This window comes from Anomalospiza imberbis, chromosome 7 (assembly GCF_031753505.1).
Source record: "Anomalospiza imberbis isolate Cuckoo-Finch-1a 21T00152 chromosome 7, ASM3175350v1, whole genome shotgun sequence".
NCBI lineage: Eukaryota > Metazoa > Chordata > Aves > Passeriformes > Viduidae > Anomalospiza > Anomalospiza imberbis.
In genome coordinates, this window is record NC_089687.1 from 16153540 (window position 1) to 16171343 (window position 17804).

Here is a 17804-nt window from a genome sequence, read left to right on the forward strand (position 1 = left end):
GCACAGGGGGGCCATGTGCCAGCCTGCCCTGCTGCCCTCCTCAAGATGGCAGGGAGAAGGGAGGACCAACCAGCTGCAGCAATAAAAGGCTATAAAACCAAATGACTGTCTCTGCACACTGCAGAGACGGCTCCCAGGGTGTCTTCCCCTTCCTAACAGTGCTGAGGGCAGGAGGGACTGTGCACATCCCATTGCCCATGCCCAGAGCCAGGGCTCCTGCTGCCATACAGCCGCTCCCTGGTCACGTCTGCCACAGCCTTTCCAGCCGTGGGGGATGCTTTGAGGGCGGTGAGGCCATTTCCTCCACTCCTCCCACGCAGGATTGGAGGGCAACGTCAGCCGAGCCTGACCTCCTGCTGGTCACGGGCCAGCGAGCATTGCGAGCATTGCCAGATCCGGAGTCAGGAGCTGGGAGTTGGGTTGAGCATCCTCCTGGGGAAGCTGAACACCCTCTGTGCTGACATCTGGGCATCCTCCTGGGGAGGATACTCTGTTTTGCTCCTCTGAATGGATTTGGGAGGCTTTTAGATTTGTTTTCTCTCTGTGAGAATGTTTGTGCAGTGCAATCAGGTGGCTGGCTCAGTGTGGGGATGGTTTGTACTGACAGGGTCAAAGAAAAACATGGACAGAGGGTGCTGGCTTTCAGCCTGGCAGAACCAGGGCAGTGCAGGTCCATGGCATGTGGGGTGTCTCAGGTGGAGACCAGAAGCAGGGGCTGCTGCACATGGGTGGAAACTCCACAGTGTCCACTGTCTGTGTCTCTTCCCGGGCACAGGGGCAAGAGCTGGCTGGGTGAGCATGTCTGGGAGGAGGAATTCAGGAGGGTGACAAGTGAGATCTCACTGCTCACCAGAGTTAAATACCATGAAATCATCCTAAGCTCAACACAAACCCTTTTCTCCCACAATCAGGCAGGGATGGGACCCATCATCCAACTGCGCGTCCATGGGATCTCACCCAGCTCTGATGCAGGCATTATCCTCTCAGCTGTCAAACAGATATTCCTACACCCAGATCCTACTGAAACCCACTCCTTACGTTCCTGGAGACAGGACCTCAAAAGCCACATAAACTCAGTGTTGCTTTCTTGGCAGCAGCAAAAGGTGTCCAGGGCACCTTGTGCGAGCTCATGCACACAGCTTACAAAAGAGACTTTGTAATTGAGGTTTTGTGCTTAATGAAGGAATAAATTGAATGGGAGTGTTGTCTTTAATTGGGGTGTTGCATTAATTAAGGTATTGCACTTAATTGGGGTAAAGCATTTAATAGTGTATTGTGTTTAATGGGGGTAGTTTACGTAAATAGGGTCAGTGCGTTAATGGGATGCTACATCTCCCATGCATCTGCTGACCCTGGCAGACTTTTTATCTGTCACAGTGGGCCAAAATGGGGACCAGAACCACCAGAGAGGCTGGTCTGCAGCACTGGAGCTGCCATCTTTCCCATCCCAGCATGATGCAGCTAGTAACAGTGTTCAAATCAATGGCTCCACTCCTACCCTGGTGCATAGAGCTCCCTGCAACCATTCCCAGCCCTACCACTCCCAGTGGGTGCAGGAGGATGCTGCAGAGGTTTCAGCAAGTGGGATGCAGGCAGTGTTACTGCTCCTGTGGCCCCCCCACAGCCAGCTCCACAGCAGGCACTGATGCCTGGCATGCTCATCACACTGTCGCCAGCCCTGCTCTCCTGTAATTGGAGTGGACATCTTGTCATCCCACATCTCCCCACAGCCGAGGCACTTGCCATCCTTGCTGCAGAGCCTGACCTGCTGGGCAGGCGCCGGCAGTGTGCCGGGGAGGCCATGGAAGGAGGCTGTTCTTGTTAAGCCAACGTGTTTGCAAGGGTCTCAGAGGATGCAACTTGCATGAGGCAGAGCTGAGTGCTGCGGCCAGCTGGGCTCTGCAGTCATGTTCCCTTCAATTAGATCAAAAGTAATGATTGCCCCAGATCCACTTCCCTCTGGGTATGGGGCCGTGGCCAGCGCCAGCTCTGGAGTGTGAGGAGCTGGCGAGGAAGACGTAGCAGCCAGCTCATGGGCTTGGGCTGGCAGTAGAAGCACTCAGCAAGCCTGATCCATATCCTGGCCAGTTTGGCCAGCAGAGTATCAGGTGGGAGCTCCCTGATGGGGGTCTCCCATTGAACAGCTGCCTGCTGACCACCCAGGTCTGTAACTGTCTGGTCACCCATGTCCCCCACCCTCCAGGGCTGCCCCTGCCGTGTCGCTCTTGGTCCCCTGAGCTGATCCCCAGCATCCCTCCTGAGGAGCTGCAGCCCGCAGGCTGGCTGGGAGGGTGAGCTCACTGCAGTGGCACAGCACCAGTGCTGGAGTGCTTTGAGTTTGGGTCTTGGTATGGAAGAGTCAATCCATTGGCTGGGGGGCAAGAAAGAGAAATCCAAACCCACATCTGTACTGGGCTAAGAATAGAAACAGCCAGTGCCTGTGTCTTGGAGGGGATGAATCACCATGAGGGTGCTGGAGGGCACCACAGCAGGGTTAGGTTCACCAAGCATCCCTCCAGACTGTGGGGCCAGCTTCTCCCATGTGTAGGCTTCACCTGTCTCCTGCTGTGTTCTGTGGATGTGTCAGAGCCCTGATGTTGTAGAAATTCCCCTCCTTCTGTGCTGTTATTTTGTCCATGGATGCAGCCTCTTAACCTCCTGTGCTCTCACCCAAACCTCCAGTGTTTCCAGCCAGTCTCCATTACTGCTCTCTGTTACTGCCATCCTCTAAACCCTTTACAATTAGTTTGGATTTTTCTTGATGTGTGTCCCAGACATGACACAGGGCTCCCAGTAAGGCCTTGCCGCCAGCAAACGCTTCAGATGCCTCACAATGATTCTCCTTCTCACGCAGCCCTGAGCAACATTGTCTTTTTCACTGAGTTCAGTGCAGTTGCAGGACTGCCAGAGATCCCATATCCAACTGATACATCCCATATCCCAAATGAATGAGGTTTCTCCTATTCCCCTAACTCCCAGCTGCTTTTCCAAGCATTTGCCTGGCTGCTGGGCATCTGGAAACAGCTCCTGCTCACACAGATAACTGCATCTGCAGAACATGTCCTGTCTGAGGGTTCCACCCCTCTGCATGCCTTGTTTATCCACCTGGGATTGTCCTGGGGTCTGGTGTTAAACTCAGACAAGCTGATGTTGCTGCCCACTGCTGAGGCAGGCTCTGTCCTGTCCTCCTGCCCACTTGGCAGCCCTGCCCTCCAGCCACTCGCCCTTTGCTTTCTGGGCAGATTTGCTTTCCACCCCAGCCCTGCTCTTGTCCTTTTGAATTGTATCGGATTGTTTTCAGGCCATTTCTCCAATTTGTCAACATCATTTTGAATTCCAGTCCTGTCTTCCCTGGCACCCGCAGCCTCCCCCCATCATCTGAGTGTAGTACATGGGCCCTGTGCCAAGTCCCTGACAATCAGCATTCCCTTGGCTGGGGGGCACAGGGGTAAGCAGGAGAGACTCCACTTCCCAATCTGCTGGCAAGCTCTTGGCTGGCTCTCCCATCCTGTTGGCTTGCTTGCATGGTGGCTAGTGAAGTCAGCACAGGAGCCCAGGGCATTGTGCTTCTCCTGACTGTTAGCATCATATCCAAGGACTGGATGAGGGACCATCAGGGGGCAAACAGACTCTGTAGCTGCATGTGGCCAGGTGAAAGGACAGATGAGCCTCACTACACACCACAGAGTCCCCCCGTGTGGCCTCATGCCCCCTTGTGCAGGCACTCAGCCACAGGTGAGAGGCTCCGGTGTGGAACCTTGGGGACCTGCAGACATATCAGCAGAGGGGCAGCACCAGCCATTCCTAGCTCATGCTTTGTTCTTTGCCTTGTCTGGTCTGAGAAGAAAGCAGTCCTTAAACCCTACTACCCAGCTTCCCAAGCCGTGCTGCTTCCCCACTCCCTGCACCTCCATCCCACTCTCTCTCCCAGCATGCTCTCTCTTCCAGAGCTCCCTGGCTGTGAAGCCATAGTCCTCCCCTCTCCATGGGTTGTGAAAGGCCTGCAGCTGCAGCTAGGAATGGGACTTGTGCTGTGGGTGCCACTCACTTGGGCACAGCTTGATCCCAACCCATCCTGGCTGCACTCTAGCCTTGGGTAACCCTGCAAGGGGATGAGTCCCCAGCACCCATTTGCCCTTGCTGGGTGGACAGGCAGAAGCAGAGTACAACAGGAGAGGAGAACCAGGAAAGGAGACGGGAGAGGACTTACCTCTTTGGCCACACAGGAGGGGATCATGCTCTGGGGATGGTGCTGCAACATGCTCCCAGTCCAGGTGGCAGTTGATAATGGAGCTGAAGATGCCCAGAGAAAGCAGGGGTATGTGATCCCCTTGGCATGGGGGACGGAGAAAGCAGGGGTATGTGATCCCCTTGGTATGGTGGACAGGGTCCTGTGGGGAGCCAAGGGGCAGTCCTGCTCCCATGCCATGACTGTCCAGACACAGGACACTGGCCTCCAGCTGGTCCCCACTCACACAGCTCAGTTTGCCCTGTACCTCAGGGTCTGCGCTTATGGGGTGAGCTGCCTGGCAGACCCTCCATGCCCTCATGTCCCTTGCCAGCACAGCATCTGAGAGATGCAGGCAGGGACTACACATCCAGCCCTGCAAACCAAAGATGCAGGGCTGGCCATTGCCTGGCTCCATGGAAACTCTTTGCCACAGGATCAGGCCCTTTCTGCCCATGGTCCTTGCTGGGCCAAGCATCCCCCCAGAGGCCAAGGGTCCCTGTGGAAGCATCTGGGGTCTGGTGGCTGTGTGGCTGGGGCACCTGTGGTGGCAGCAGCACTTGGGGCACCTGCCCAGCCTACTCCTACCTTGTCCTTCGGAGCTGGAGGTGCAGGGCTGGCACGTGCATGCTGCATCCCTTGGGCAGGGAGAAACAGGCGGCTGGGGCTGTGCGTGCTGCTTGCCGGAGGCAGCCTATCATGCTGTATTGACCCACACAGAGGCAGAAACATGTGTGCCATGCACAGATCGATGGGAAGATTGAAGATGCATGTGCGCTTGCCGGACGACTGGGGAAAGCTTTGCCGTTGGCATTGGCAGCACAGTGAAGGTCACGCTGACCTGCGGCGCAGTCCCCGAGGAGAGGCGAGGCCTCTTGTCGCGCTCATGGGCGGCTGTCTCATCACTTGTCCTCCGGAGACCCTGGATTTCCTGCCAGGCACGCACCTTCTCAGCAGAGCCATGTCTGCTGGGGGGGGTACCCAGGCTGGGCTTGTTCTGGGCACAGGAAGCTGGCGTTTCCCCCACCAGTGTGCCACAAGACAGTATCACAGAGGGTTGCTTGACTTGTGAGTGAGTGGGTTGGTTCAGCAAACCCTCCATCACCAGCTAGTGAAACCAAGGCAGGAAACTGGGAAAGATCAAAACTTGCTGGCAGAGGTGTTGTGCATTGGGAAGAGACAGACCCAGGTTCCATGTGGTTGGTACCTCAAGGTTGAACCCATCACCTCATGACTGAGCCACGCTAGCAGAGCCCCACTGCCGCGGTCAGGACGGGGCAGGAGGACACCCTGCTTGTCATGCTGCCTGCAGGGCAATGCTGCCACGGGGGCTGGGTGCTGCCTGCGGCTGTGCGAGGGTCGACGATAGCGTGTCCCGGAGGGAGCAGACTCCGGGAGGAGCAAAAGTTCGGCAGGGCAGGACAGGGTGAGGGCTACCCCGGCTCAGCCTTTCTAGCAGAGTTGGTCACTGTCTGTGGTGCTCCCCACTTCTTGTGCGCTGCCGTGGAACAATGAGGAGCAGCGAGGGAGGGAGGGAATGGGGGCAGAAATGAAGCCGGAGGAGCCCATCCCGGATGCACAGCGAGCGCAGTGGAGAGGGGGCGGCGGACACGGGGCGCGGGAGGCAATACTGCCGCCCTCCTGGCTCCGGGGCACCGAGAAGCACGGCGGGGGCGGGGGGAGGCACGGGAAAGTGCACCCATGGCGCGCCGTGTTCAGCCCCGCTCCGGCGGCGTCTCGCCGGCCGGATCCCGCCGGGACCGCCGGGGCCGGGGCCGGGACGGCCGTGACTCGGCGCTGGCCACCGTGGGTCGCGGCGGGCCGCGGCAGGGAGGCGGTTAACGGCCAGGGAGCCGCCGAGGCAGGAGGAGTCCGCAGGCGGGCGAGCAGGAGGGAGCCGCCGGGCGAGCTGCCCGCAGGCTGCCCGCCCCCGCCGAGCCGCGCCGCGCTCTGCCCCGGGGCGCACGGGCCGGCGGGGCACGGCGGGGCCAGGCGGAGAGCGCGGCGGCAGCGGCGACGGCGGGGGACAGGCTTCGTGCCCCGCCCGCCACAGCACGGCTCGGCACGGCTCGGCATCGCACGGCGCGGCGCGGCGCGGCACGAACGACTCGGCATCGCACGGCACGGCTCGGTTCCGCTCGGTACAGCTCGGCTCCGGCAGCTCCCGAGCCATTCAAACAAGTGGCTCCGGCAGCACTTCGGGGCCGGAGCTGGGGAGCGGGCGCAGCGTGGCTCCCTGCCCCGGAGGAGCCGGGCCCTTCACACTGCCTCTTTTTTTCTGACGCTTGCTCTTTATTTGACGATGAAATAATGTTGACATGTCTTGAATTATTAAGTATTCCCTGGATTTTATTAGCACATGATGCCTAAATGCTGCCTGTATCTGCTGGGGTCTTAACCAGAGAGGAGCGAAGGAGAGAGGCAGAGAGACAGAGCGAGGGAGAGGAGAGAGAGGGGTTTTTGACAGCTGTATTTGTGCTGATAAGCGAAGGCACAAGGAGACGATCGACTAGTGAGACAAGAGAGAAGCGGCGGCTCGGAGCTGCTGAGAGGGGCTGCGCTTCCCTCCCGAGACGGCTCGGCCCTCCCGGTGCCGTGCTGGGGCTTGGGGGGGACCCGAACCCCCTCCCAGCGCCTGGCCGGGCTCTCGGCCGGTGCCTGTGCCAGGGGGCAGCTCGCTGGCTGGGCACACCAGCTGCACGGGGCAGATGCCGATTGAGATCGTGTGTAAAATCAAATTTGCTGAAGAGGATGAGAAGCAGAAGGAGAAAGAAGAAGGGGACAAGGAGAGCCTGATCGAGGAGCCTGCCCGGCCCCGCTCCCGGGATCTGGCCACCTTCGCCAGCACCAGCACGCTGCACGGCTTGGGACACATCTGCCGGTCGGGACGGCTGGGCGTGCGCCAGACCCTCTGGGCATTTGCCTTCCTGGTCTCCCTCGCCTTCTTCCTCTACCAGGCGGCCAAGTCAGCGCTGCTCTACCTGGAGCACCCCCACGTCATGGCCCTGGACGAGGAGGCCATCCGTGAGATGGTGTTCCCGGCCATCACCATCTGCAACATCAACCGCTACCGCCACTCGGCACTCACCGACGCCGACATCTTTCACTTGGCCAACATGACCGGGCTGCCCCCCAAGGACCGGGATGGTCACAAGGCCACGGACTTGCTCTACCCTGACCCTGACATGGCTGACATTGTCAACCGCACCGGCCACCAACTCGACGACATGCTCAAGAGCTGCAACTTCAGCGGCGAGAACTGCTCATCCCGAGATTTCACTGTGGTGAGTGCACACCTGGCTCAGCTTCCCTAGGGGCCCCTACCGGCACGGGGGGCACCCACCCGTCCGCATCACACCGGAGCAGGGCTCCCTGGCTCACTCCGGCTGCTGAAGTTTGCATCTCTCTCTGTTTGAGTTTCCCTCCAAGTTTCACATGGAGAGAGGGAGAGGATCCTCCGTGGGAGCTCTCAGCAGGGCTCTGCGCCACAGGACTGGGCTGTCGGCAGGTCTGTGACTGAGGGGCTCACGCTCAGGAGCCGCGGTGGGTGAGCAGCAGGGTTCAGCAGTTCCCAGGGTGGGTGTGCAGTGGCCAGGAAGAAAGCTATGGCATAGATTCCTGCTCCAGCCTGCTCTTCCCCCGGATCGAAGTGCCCTGACACAGGGTGCTTTACTCAGCGAGGGGGGCTGGAACAGGGGGGCAGGCAGAGACCCCTTTGCACACAGGGGAGCCTTCCTGCGTTTGCGGGATTAGCACCGGGATGTGTGTAAATGTGGAGACTGCAGGCACTGCACACGCACGTGTGCACATGCCGAGCACAAATGCCGAGCCGCTCCACTCTGGAGGCACGGCTACAGCTGGGCGAGCAGGGGGCTGCCCGGGGCTGCCCACTCACTGCCCGGGACTGGCAGCAGGGCCTCTTCCAAGCAGTGCCCAGTCTGCCCAGGCAGAAAGCCCCTGGCCGACCTCCGCCAGTGTGCAGCTCTCACCAATATTGAGCCTGGAATCATAAATTCCCGCTGTGGTTTGGGAAAATAAATGTGCTGAACGGGCGGAATACCTGATGGGACCCTTTTCAGACCTTAATGACTCTGGAAATGAGCCGCCTCTCTCCTACGGCTGCCAGGGGCTACTGCTCAGCTGGCTCCGGCGGCGTTCTCAGGAGCTGTGCTGCCAGCCGGACCCCGCTCCGTGCCGGGGAGTGGGGCGTGATGCCATGGGCTGTGCAGGATACCGGGGAAGAGAGGAGGCTCCGTGGGGCTGGAAATGGCTGATGCAGCATGTTCCGTTTCACTTCGTGCCCATCGGTACAACGCCTGCTCAATGTGCAGAGTGATGCTGTCCCTGGGAAAGAGACTTTGCAGGGCGGGTGGGGGGCTGCCCTGTGCAAGGGGTTGGTGGTGGCAAGGGGCACTGCAGTGGAGTGGGAAGGAGCAGGGGACAGCGGGCAGACAGCCCCACTTCTCCTGGGGATTTGCTGGGCTCTGTGCCTGCTCTACGCCAGCTGCTTGAGTTTGCCGGGGAGCAGTGTGGTTCAGCAGGGTTTGGAGCAGGAAGCTCTGGTGCTGGACAGTCCTGCACGTGGCTTGGCCATGCTGACTCCAGCCCTGGGATCCTCCTGGAGGATCCTGCACAGCTGTGGTTTGTGAGGGAGGCAGCGAGCCCAGCCTTGTGCTGGGCAGTGGCATAGCGTAGCAATGGGATTTGATGTGTGCTGAGCCGCACTGTGATGTTGGCAGGGCAGAGCTCAGGTGGATGGGGAGGTACAGGCTTCCCACAGCATGGACAGAGTGTGTGGCATGTGCTGTGCTGTGTGGCAGTGAAGGGTGACCACCAGGACAGTCACTGGAACCCAGTTTCTCAGCATGTGGCTGTGCAGGACCAGCTGGCTTGCCTACCTCATCTGCTTACGAGTATGCCCTGGGGATGCCCAGGCAGCCAGGCTCTGGTGTGCTGGCACCCTGCACTGGAGCAGGTTTCAGGTGTGAGAATGGTTAATGCCAGCTGACCTGTGAGCTTATGGCCAAAGAAGGGGAGTATAGGGCTCCTAAAGCCTCCACCCACCCTGTCCACAGCTCAACATTTCTGGCCTTTGAGGCATCAGGGGCTGTCAGCAGAAAGGGGTGTACCCGTCACCTCTCACTTGCCTGGAGCAAAGGGGTGAACCTGGGGCAGGACAGGCTGGAGAGATGGGCTTGGGGAGGGATGGGTGAAGATGTAATACACCTCTCTGCCACATAACTTGTCCCAAAGCCTTGCCAGGCAGCAGTGGGACCCTGTCAAGGCATCACACCATTTGCAGCTGGAGCCTTCTACTCCTGTTCCCTAAGCCAAATCGGTCCCTTGTGCCTCCTGGGAATGACTGAAACACAACACAGGCTTCTTGGCAGGCGGGTTGAGTCCCAGCTGTGTGTGTGGGCCTGGGCACTCCTGTGCCTTGTAGCTGTGGCCCCAGTGAAGGGGCACCCAGGCTGCTCATGTGATAGGGATCTCCAAGCTTTGTTGGTCCCATTTCTGAGTCCCCATGTTAGCCGTCATGTTCAGAAAGCTTTTGTACCTGCTGTGCTGTGGGCGAGTGTGAGTCACAGCATGTCCTAGCAGTGATGGAGGGCTCCCAGAGTGCAGCACATCTCAGTAGGGCAAATGGCTTGGGGTCCCAGGACACCCAGCCCACAGCAAGCAGCCTCTGTAGCAGAGGCTGTGCCCCAGCAATACTGGAGAAGGGAAGGACCTTTCCCTGCAGCCATGCTTGCAGGAGTGCTGGAGTCTTTCTTTCCCTTTGGGCATGAGGTGGACTTTGTCCAGAGGCTGGAAGTTTTTCAGCACGAGAGTGGCCAAGCTGTGGGGCTGTCACTGACTGCCTGTCCAGGAGCAGCAGCAGCGCCAGGGCTGGAGCATGTCCCCTCGCGCTGCTGCTTGCAACCTGTGCTCATACAATAAATAACTCGTGCGGATCCTTTAAGTAAGAGCCGTGAGTGGTAAATGATCTTCCCCTATTCAACGTCACAAATCCACATTCTTTATGGGACAGCAAATTAAGAAACTATTGGGAAAAAAAAAATCCCCAGCGTAAGCATCTTCCATGTAATAAAGCCCGGCTGGGCTGTAAATCTCCCCAGCGGCAGGGACAACCCTGAGCCGCAGCGAGGCTCCCTGCAGCCCTGCTGACAAATGTGCCCCCTGTGCCGGCTGCTAGAGGGCTGTGCTGGAGCCTTGGCAGAGCCTCTTCTGACCCCACTGAGCTGCGCCGCGCTCTACAGCGCCCCAGACTCTGCAGTGCTCGGGGGCACTGCCCAGTGCCCGCTGGCACACTGTCCTATGGATGCCTCGGTGGGGGTGCCGGGCACGGAGCACTCCTGGCTGGGCCAGTGCAGCTGCAGTGCCGGTGCAGGAAATCCATGGTGCTCTTTACATGCCATTCAGCACGAGGTTGGGAAGTGTCCCCACAGGGCTGGGGCTGAGCTACCGCGGGTGGCTTGCACTCAACCTAACCTCCCTGCCTGGCACCCCCGTACAGCCACAAGCCGTGGCCAGTTCTGGCCATGTCAGGTGGCACTGAGGCAAGAGGGAGCCTTCCCGACATCCCGACAGTGCTCTGGAGATGGGGGTACAGGCAGATGGGGTGTGCAGGAGTTTGGGGGCTGTGGGAAGAAGTGCATGAAGGGGCCCCCCTCAGTTGGCAGCAGCATCCCGCCTGTTTGCCGGCAGTGGCTGCAGCAGGAGCCGGGAAGGAGCCCAGTGCTTTTCTCAAAACCTCATTCGTTGTCAAAAGCCTTTTGTTTGTGATGTGTGGCTGCCGAAGCCAGTTGTGCCGGGGCTGGAAGCTGGGGGGGAGCAGGGAGGTTGCTGAGAGCTGGCAGAGCCTCTCGGAGCTGGCACTGGCCCCGGCTCTCCATGCTAGGCCTCCTGCCTGCCTGGGATTTGGGCTGTGTGAGGGATCTCCCCAGCACCCCATGCAGACCCCAGAGGGGGAAGCCCTGTGCTGAGATGGGCAACATCCTCAGCTGCATTCCACATGCACAGGAGAGGTCCTGGTTCAGGGGGTGGGCAGGGGCAGCAGACTGTCACCTCCTCCCAGCAAGGCTCTCCTACTGTTCCTGACATGGGAACTCTCTGACCTTTCCACCAGAATTGTACTTAATAAATGTCACATTTTCAGCCTATTTTCACTGGGTAAAAGAGATGGACTGATTGTTTTTCACCTGCCCTGCCTGGTGCCTGCTCAGCCCCTGGCATTCAACCACTCCATTTTCCCTGTACTCCTGGGCAGGGCTGGGCCCCCCACAGCTGCTCAGTGGGCTCCAGCCACTGCAGAACCTGCCCTGGCTGAGGCACAGAGTGGCTCTTGGGCCAGGCAGTGCCATACAGGTCCCAGCACAGCATCATCTCCTTTGGAGGGTGACATGGCTGTGACTGTGATGGGTGTCCTGCCATGCCTGGCAGGGACTGGCTGGGCTGGGGATGTCAGTGCCCAGGAGAGGCTGGAGCATCCCTTACTGATCCCAGGCCTGTGAGCTGCTCAGCTGAGCCCATATGTGCCCATCTGGGTCACAGCACTCCACTCACTGCATCCACATCCTGTAGACCCAGCCCAGCGCCTGAGCCAGCTATGCAGGGGCTCACAGCTCATCTGGAACCCTCCATCCTTGCAGTCTGGCCACTGTGCTTGAGCATTTCCAGGCCTATGTCCTGGGTAGTGCAGGCATGTCGCAGGTTGGCCATGCTCCTGTCCTGAGCAGCGGCAGCGCCATCTCCAGCACTGTTACACATGAGCCGCCTGGGCACGGCTCGAGGCGCTGTTTGTGCCAGAAAACGGGGGACTTTAATGCAATTCGTTGCCATTTAATTTTACACAATTCCTGCTGCTTAATCCGCTGAGAAATGCTAATTTATACAATTCACGTCTAAAAATAAATGTCAGTCCAGCAGCTCCCAGCAGCGGGTAGCTGCTCCCACCAGCCCCCACCAAAGCCTTCTGCAGGGACCCCAGTCTGGAGCCCACCTTGCTCCCTTCCAGCCATGCTGCTACTCCTTGTCCCAGGTGCTTGGGCTCTGGCAGCAAGTGTGTTGATTTGGGGATAATGGGATTTTGGAACACTGTGGTGGGAGAACAAGGGGTTGGATGTGCCTAGGGATGTCACTGCAAAGTCCCTCATGACAGTGGGCAGGGTGACAAGGGAACAAGCAGGAGTCTTGGCAATCTCTCTTTGAGATGGCTGGGGAGATTTTATTGGTGTGGGAGTCATTGGGACCACTGCTTCCTCATGGATTCCCCCAATAAATCTGGGAACAGCCCCATGTTCAGCTGCACCATGGGCTGTGGCTGGGGGTGCATGGAGCAAGAGGGATGCCTGGTGCAAAGGCCTGGCATGTAGCCATCTGGGCTGCACATGAGGGGTCCAGCCATAGGTCAGGGCAGGTGCCACCTGGTTGGCAGGAATTAATTGGTTACAGAGTGCCATTAATGAATGTGAGATGGGAGGCAAGCATGCACCCCTCCTGCCCGGGGAGTGGGGATGCATCATTAGGTGTCTGAGGAGGCTGGTCTGCAGGGGACAGCAAGGGGGATGGATCATGGGGACAAAGGGATCCATGGCTGGGAAGGACCTGTACTGAGCTCCCAGACCCCTGCCTCTTGTGCTTGAGCATCTCCATACCCTGCTGCCCTCCACTCCAATGCCACTGCCCCAACCATCTCACACCCATTGCCTCCCTTCCCCACCCCTTTGCTGAGCAGACCCCCATGCCACCTCCATCCAAGTGGGGTGGCACTCACACCAGCAGCAACACTGCAGAGAGGGTGCCAAGGCAGTGGGGGTTGCATCAAGAGCCATGGTCGTGGGTGCCAGCTCCCTGCAGGAGGGGGGCGAGGCGGGGGAGCAGGGGGGTGCGGAGGCGACGCAGCGGGGGAGCAGAGATGCTGGAGGAGCCGACGGCTTTCCCACCGTCTCCCTGATTGAGATCGGATCACCGTGAGCATAAAAAAGCTCTCTTCATAATTATATTTAATGAATTGACTTTAAAAGCTCTTATGCTCTTATCTGGGTAATTTAATATCACACACTTAATAAGCCTGTCTCCGATACGGGGGGAGCCAGCGGCCAGGATGCCCGCGCCTGGTGTGTCTCCCCAGGGATGTGGGACGTGCCATGAGGCTGGGCCCACGTGCCAGGCTGAGTGGAGCGGGACACTGCTGCCCCCTGGGGCCAGGGCACCCGTGGGGTGACTGTGGGACAGTGCCCCTCCAGCACTGCTGGCTGCAGAGGGGGCTGGGCACCTCGGGCGGCTGCGAGAGGAATGGGGACAAGATACGCAGAGGGGATTGGCTGCAGGAGCTGGTGCTTGCTGGTGCCTGGGGCCACAGGGCTGTGAGACCGTGGGGCAATGGGAACACAGGGCAGTGGGGCTGACAGGGTGCAGGGTGGCAGATGGGGCAGGGGGGTTCATGGGATGCGCATGGCTGGCTGGACACGGGGCAGGGCTGGCTGGGGTGCAGGTGCCCTGTGCCAGCAGCATGGTTGCATGCCATGTGGCCCCACTGCTGAAGGGCGTTGCTGTGGCCTGCTTCTTTATGCCAATGCCAGCTGTGGCAGGGGTCCCATGGACAGCACTGGGGACAGCCATGGGTCAGAATGCACCACAGGTTCCAGCGCCGTGATGCTGTTTAGATCCCTGTCTCCTTCTGGCTCCAGCCACCTGGGGCAGGCAGCTGGGCTGTCATGGAGGTAAATGAAAGCTTGTCACCACGGTCTCTTGCAGCTCTGTCACTCCCCCCACCACCCCAGCTCCTGGAGTCCCAGAAGGGGTGCGGGCTGCCTCCTGCAGGCCGGCATTGCTGCAGCCCCAGTAGGATTCTCTGCGCCCCCACCCCCCTTGCCACCCCGCCACGATCCATCACTGCGTGCAGGCGAGCGCCTGCGGCGAGCTGGAGGGAAGGCTCTGCCATATGGAGCCAGGGGCCCTGGGGACTGCAGGAGCCTGGGGCTGGGACCTGTGGCCATGGGGGCAGCCCCCAGGATCCTCCACTACAGATGCTCACTGGGCAGTGAGGTTGAAAGCCACTGGCCAGACTTGTGTTCTCTGCATGTCAGAGTTAGAGCTACTGTGAGCTGGTCTGTCCACCCAGTGTGGCACCGTGTCCCCAGTCACCCTATGCCCTCGGGTCCCTGATTCCCAAGGGAGGACAGAGCAGCACCTCCCAGCATCCATGACTGTGCTGCCCCAGGGCAGCTGTCAGGGACAGGGTCACAAGGGCAGGGTGAGTGATGTTGGCCCTTGGCCAACCATCCCCAAGCTCTGGAGTGCCTGGCAGTGCCAGCTGCCATCCTGGCACTTGGTGCCAAAGCTGGGCGGGCTGGAGGGAGGCACATGCCAAGGTTGTGGGGCAGGGGAACAAGGATGCAGCTGCCACCTGGCCCTGCGAAAGCACTGGGGGACGGCCCCAGGCAGAGCAGGGATCCCAGCTCCTCACTGGGGCATGGGGCAGCTGTGCTGGGGCTCCCTCCATGAGGGAGTGTCTGGAGAAGGAGGTTTACGGAGCTGCACTAAGTGACGCAAATGGTTTGAAGCCCATAAAGAGAGACGGTTTTATGTAAGACGACTATATAAAGCTCTGCTGTTCTGCCATTGATGAGATATAGGCCTTTATTTATAGAAGGCAATGTTTGCGGTGCGAGTGCTGAAAGCCAGCCAGGGACCCGCAGATAGGGCGTAGAGTCATTTGACATGCAGCTGCCGTCGACACTGTTCACACATTAAAGAAAAAAATTAACAAGTTTGCAGCCAGTCAGGTGGAAAAAACAATAATTGTCAAAAAACGTATTTCCCCCTTTTTCCAATAACAAATAACTGGAACGCTGGTGGGGAGGCTTCAGCTTGCTTTCCCTCTGGGAAAGGATGGGCTGAGGCTCCAGTCAGGCTGGTGGATGGAGTGGGCAGGGGGAGGCAGACAGGGTGGGATGAGAGCTCACACAAGGGATGCTGCCATAGGGTGGATGTCCCTGCCTAGGCATTTTTATGTCCATGACTGGAATAACAGGGCCTGCAGGCAGGGATGAACGCACCAACAACTCAACATGGTCATGTGTGTGCTGGGGGATGAGGATGGGGGGACAAAAACCAAGGAGCTGAAGATGTTCACTACATGAGTGGCTGTGAACCAAACCCCACTGGATTTTTCTGCCTGGCCCAGCATTGTCTCTCTCCACCTGTACAAACAGGGATGTTCTGAGGTTAATTCTTAGCCAGATGTGGCTGGGTTTTTATTGGAGAGCATGCAGCCAGTCCCTGTGATCAGAGCACCCTGCCAAATTCTGTTTCATGCACGAAAGGAGGAAAAACTTCTCATGATTAATTGTGCAATAGGGGAAAACATGCCTCTCTAACCTGCTCCTTGCCAGTCGCTGGCCTTTTCTCCCAGGCACTGCCCCGATATGCAGCCAAGGGAGGGTGTGAGGATGGGAGGGTGCTGACACCTCTGCCATGTCCTGCCCTGTCCTGACTCTGCCATGACCATGAAGGGTCCCAGCAGGGAGAAGTCAGGCTCAAGGTCAAGTAGCTTCCCTGCAGCTCCCTGCACTGTTCTGAGGGTGGCTGTCCCCTGCTCATATTGCAAAGCCTTCTCCCATGCCCCAGTGCGCTGTGCCAGGCACAGGCAGGGCTCCGCCAGCCCCATCACCCACCATGCCACCACTGTGCCAGCAGAAGGCAGGAGGTGAGGGTGGCAAATGGCACTGTGCTGCTGGGCTTGGGTCAGGGGGACTGGACCTACACCCTGACGCACTGGGACTCAGGGCTCCTGCATGTGCCTGCTCTGTCCCCAGGAGATGTCACTGGCTGCATGGCTGCCCCTCCCCTGCCACCCTCATGAAGCCCCTGTGCAGATGCCCTCCAGATCTCTTGGCCCAACTCTAGGCTCTCAGACAGGAGCCCGAGCACGAGCACGCTCTGCACATGATGAGCATCAGCTGAGCTCAGCTGGGCTCAACAGGTTTTCTTCCAGTAGAACAAAATGTTCTCACCTGATGGCAGCTTGGGGAAGATGAGTGCAGGAGGAGCTGGGGGACAGGAAAGTCAGTGGCTGGAAGAACCTGTGGGCACTGTGTCCCAGTGGCATGGGGGTTGGGGACACCTCTTTGTGTAGGAGAGCTGAGTCAGGCTGTCCCCTGCCCACAATGGCTGGGCAGGCAGGGAGCAGAGGCTGGGGGACACACTGGTCACTGCTGGCTGCCTGCTTTTGGATGTGCAAGGCAGGAAGGGAGAGGAGGCACAGCCTTGTCAGAGTAGAGCCTCTGATTAATCACTAACTGCCGGCCCTCCAGCCAGCAGCTCATTAGCAGTTTAATTCCCAGTGCCCGGCATGCAGGAGGGCTGTGCAGCTCTGATTGAGCTGGATGCACTCATCTGGGCAGCTGCAATCAGTTGGCGTCCCCCCCAACTCGGGTCACAGTCACAATCAGTGGCCACATCCCCCGTGTCCAGGGTGGGCTGGATAGCAAGTGCTGCAGGTACTACAGGTGATGCAGGTGCTGCAGATGCTGTGGGTCCTCTGGTCAGGCAGGGGTGAAACACATCGATGTCAGTGGCTACAGAGAGCTTGTGAGCAGGGCCAGGGGCTGGAGATGTGCCCTTGTCTCCTCCTGTATCCATCGATAGTCCGGCTGTGCCTGGAGTGTGGCGGTCCCTGCGGTGTCATGGGGCTGGGAGCAGCTGTCAGTGTGTCAGCAGCCATGGAGAGGCACTGCGCTCGGCTGCACGAGGATATGTCACCAGCCTGTCATCTCTGGGGTCAATGACACCCTGTACTGCCCCGTCCCTCTACCACCTGAATGTGCACCCACAGGGTAGCAAGGTGAGGGCTGTGGTCTCTGCCTGCATTCTGGTGTTCCTGCCACCACCCCAGGTTCTTTTCTCCCTGGCTTTTCTTCCTCCCAGACCCCTTTACTAATGGGATGGGGGAATTCACCTGGGCCATGGGAGCAGGACAGGGGCACGAGGGAACTGTGTGTTCCAGGAAAGAGGCACCATCTGTGGATGCTGCCTTTCTCTCACGGACCTTAAACTCCATCTGGGCATGCAGAGGTGGGCACTGCCATGCCTCCCAGCTGCCAGGGGGTGTTTGCAACTCAGCCTTATCCCTTTGCCCTCCAAATCTTGCTGTGTCCTTCACTCCCAAGCTGCCGTCTCCACAGTTTCTTCACGGCACAAGGAGTGAGGGAGAGACCACACCAGAGAGAAGCATCCCCATCTGTCTTCAATGCTCCAGTGGCTGGAGCAGGGCAGGGAAGGGGCCTGCAGGTGTCCCCACTGCAGTGGGGAAGGAGGGCTAGGGTGCATGTGAGGGCAAGTCAGGGGCCATGCTGGGGCTGTGACTCCTGCAGAGGAGGCAGGGCCAGCCCAGCATCTGGTGCTGCTGCCCCTGGGAAAGGCTGGGAGCAGCCCGCCTTCCGAGCAGCACGGGACTGAGGGCACTATGCAAATCCAGCTGAGACTGATGCAAGTATTAATTATGTCCCATCAGCTCAGCTCTTGCCCAGCAAGGCAGGGCAACAGGTCGTGCCGCAATTTGTGCAGCAAA

At 59.0% G+C, this 17804-nt stretch overlaps 1 protein-coding gene across 2 annotated transcripts in view; it reads left to right on the forward strand.

Annotated features, from left to right (window-relative positions):
* Positions 1-17804, forward strand: part of ASIC4 (acid sensing ion channel subunit family member 4) — a 62107-nt gene that overhangs the window by 27055 nt on the left and 17248 nt on the right. The window contains exon 1 of one of the 2 annotated variants that reach the window (XM_068195608.1): positions 5739-7512. The exons of the other annotated variant lie outside the window; for it this stretch is intronic. Within the exon in view, the coding sequence (XP_068051709.1) occupies positions 6937-7512 (576 nt within the window). The 5' untranslated portion in view covers positions 5739-6936. Of the gene's footprint in view, positions 1-5738; positions 7513-17804 lie in introns of those variants that run through there. 2 annotated transcript variants of the gene reach the window in all.